General features: G+C 32.7%; 1 protein-coding gene across 1 annotated transcript in view; it reads left to right on the top strand.

The window, feature by feature from the left end:
* LOC112509912 (tropinone reductase homolog At5g06060-like) overlaps positions 1-2,299 on the top strand; it is a 6,977-nt gene extending 4,678 nt beyond the window's left edge. Inside the window, exons 2-4 of the mRNA XM_025115122.1 lie at positions 361-577; positions 660-766; positions 2,126-2,299. Coding sequence (XP_024970890.1) covers positions 361-577; positions 660-766; positions 2,126-2,299 — 498 coding nt within the window. The remainder of the gene's footprint in view (positions 1-360; positions 578-659; positions 767-2,125) is intronic.
* The last annotated feature ends 995 nt before the right edge of the window (positions 2,300-3,294 follow it).

Raw genomic sequence — 3,294 nt, 5'->3', positions numbered from 1 at the left:
TTTCTTTATTCCCTTAAGCTTTATTGAGGAAGATTTTAGATCTTTGATTAATACTTATACCATTTTTATTATATTATGTTGGAAAAACCTTTGCATTTCAAACACGATGACTTGCTTTTTACAAATATAAACACCTAACTAAGATTTGTTTCCAACGGCCAAAGTTTTCTTGTTATGTCTATGCAATAACGATCGGGCATGAGTGTCCGGAAGTTGTCATTGTATACTCCCGCGGGTCGGAAGGCGGCGGGGGAAGGAGAGGGAGACTGGGTTCTATGGTTCTCATAGGTTTCTCAAAATGATTTCAGTAACTATCACATTTTCCCAGAAGACTTACTTCCATAGAGTTATTTCCTGTAGATAAACAATGTTGGGACGAACATTAGGAAACCTGCTATCGAGTTTACTGCTGAAGAGTATTCTATGCTCATGGCTACCAATTTGGAATCTTGCTACCATATGTGTCAACTTGCACATCCTCTTCTAAAGGCTTCTGGAGTTGGAAGCATTGTGTTCATTTCCTCTGTTGCAGGTTCGATCCACATTTCTTCTATGTCTATCTATGGAGCCACTAAAGGTATGTTTTTTCCTATTTGGTGTTATGTAAGAGTATAGTTTCCAAGGGCAAGGGGGTCTTAACTTCCGTACTCCATCCACAGGTGCAATTAATCAGCTTACAAAGAATTTAGCATGTGAATGGGCAAAAGACAACATTCGGACTAATGGTGTAGCACCATGGTACACGAGAACTTCGCTTGTCAAACATGTAATATGCTTTCATCTCCTCTCCTCCTCTCTCTATCATCACTTGAATTTTTCTTCTTCTACTTTACCAGATTTTTTCACTTACCAAATGCAATATAGCTGTTACAAGCTGATTGTGCTTGCTAGCATAGTAGCATGTGAGTACAAATCTACTAAGGCTTATTGATCTGTAGTTCACCCATTAACTTCTAGCTTTCTAGAAAGACCGATGTGGCATGACTTATTAGTTAGAAGCATACACACTTAATTTTGTTCTATTAGCCTCATGCTAATCCAAGTTTATATTCAAATTGAAGCAAAAAATGATTTTTGCTAATGGGGTTTTAAGGGGAAAAATCATGCTTGGGTTGGGGTTTGGGGTGGGGGGGGGTCCCCCTCTTTGACACCATACACTACCTAACTAGGTACTTTTCAAGAAAAACATGATGTCCCCAAGGGTTGTGAGCAACTTGTGTAGCCTTTTGTACACCTCACATATGATTCAAGTAGATTTATGTTGGGGAACTAAAGGTGTTTTTCAAAATTCGCTTGCCCTTGGTCCTTACAGTTTTGGTACTGGCCATAGACCCACATGAGCACATGAGATAAAAGCATTCTAACCTGCTGAGGACCATTTGGAGAAAGCTTAAACATTGGCCATAGTACCTTCATTTGGAGAAAGCTTTATGGGATGTCTAAAATGCCTAAGCGTTCTAATAGAATACTTTATAGAAACTAGGTTTCATAGGACCAAAATATAAAGCGTTATGTCTAAAAGTGTTACAATAAGTTTATAGGACGCTTTAAAAATAATGTGTCGTATTACCTATTCTATAACCATTTTTTTATAGGACATTTTTTCAAATAGTGTTGTATAAAATAGCTAATAGAACACTTTATTCTAAAAGCGTCCTAAAAATTGTGTAAACGACTTAGAGCATCCTATAAACCTATTGCAATTGTAAACCTATTGCAACACTTTTAGATGTGACGTTTTTCGGTTTGGTCCTATAAAGTATATTCTATTAGGACGCTTAGACATTTTAGACGTCGTATAAAACTAGTTTTGTCGTAGTGCCATTTAATACTTCAAAACTCTCACCAATTTGGCATATGATTCCCCTAATATCACCTCTCCGTTTGTTTCTCATAGACTTCACATATCTTACAGAAAACATATTTCACATTTTGTGTTATCTTTTGTTAGATAAACACYTACATAAAACATYGACCRAAGTTTGGGTGAAGTAACAAAGAAACCATGTCGAAGAAGATTTTGATTGACCAGTCAACGAGCGATATAGATCTGCTTATTTTGGTAGTCCATAATGTAGTAAGGTTTGAATTTTAGATCTAACACTTGTTCGATTGTTTTGTGCAGTTGCTAAGTAACGAGGAGTTTGTGGAGCGAGTGGTATCAAGAACTCCTATGAAACGAGTTGGAGAAGCAAATGAAGTGTCGTCCCTGGTGGCCTTTCTTTGTCTACCGGCTGCTTCTTACATCACTGGTCAAACAATTGCTGTTGATGGAGGATTTTCGGTTAACGGTTTCTGATGAAGTGAAGTCGATTTAACCTTATTATGTATTATTATACTATAAATAAATAAATAAATAAATATTTCTACCACTTTTAATTGCATCAATAATATGAACATCAACCCTCCTTTCAAGTTCTATTATATCAAAAATGTTTATTTAAATGTATATTTTGACGTGTCTTTTATATATATATATATATGGGATGCAAATGTAAATCAAGTCATTTATACAAACTGTGTAAATTTCATTCAACCACTCATATATATATATATATATATATATATATATATATATATATGTGTGTATGAGATGATCAAATGTAAATCAAGTCATTTATATAAACTGTGTAAACCTTATTGAATCAATCATATTTTTTTTCTTAATAAATCCCTTCTTGGTTTCCATTAATACCATCTTCTTACTTTTAGTTAGTCTTATTTTCAATTAAAAACTTAAATAAGTTTCATTAAATTTCAATTTTAAACCTACCAAAAAAAGATGCAAAGTGGCTAAGTGGATGATGGCGCACAACTACTTAAAAAATTAAAATTATCATTATATCTATACTATCTTATAAAGCATTTCGCTAAAACTCTTAAAAATTCTTAAAACTCTTAAAAACTCTTAAGCTCGTTCATCTCTAACCGATTTTATCTCATATCTGAATTCGTGTAACTAACTGCAGATAAACACAATCAAATACAGGATAAACATCCCATTTTAAATATAAAAAATCTAAAATATAATTAGGATAATCATTGAATTCTAACAGAATACTTAATTATTATCTTTATAAAATATTATATTATTAAACCAAAAATAAATTATTTCATTATTAAACTTAAATTAAATTATAAAAGAAAAAAATCTATATTATATTATAAAGCATTTGACAAAAACTCTTAAAAACTACTTTTTATGCGTAAAGTACTGTTTATTAATGCATATTACTAAAAACTCAAGACTACAAGTAAATTGTGCGTAAGTACAACTTATTAAAGCTCCATATC

Source organism: Cynara cardunculus (assembly GCF_001531365.2).
Source record: "Cynara cardunculus var. scolymus isolate 2C chromosome LG 3, CcrdV1, whole genome shotgun sequence".
Lineage (NCBI taxonomy): Eukaryota > Viridiplantae > Streptophyta > Magnoliopsida > Asterales > Asteraceae > Cynara > Cynara cardunculus.
The sequence above is the reverse complement of the archived record's forward strand: the minus strand, read 5'-3'. Positions and strand labels throughout refer to the sequence as shown.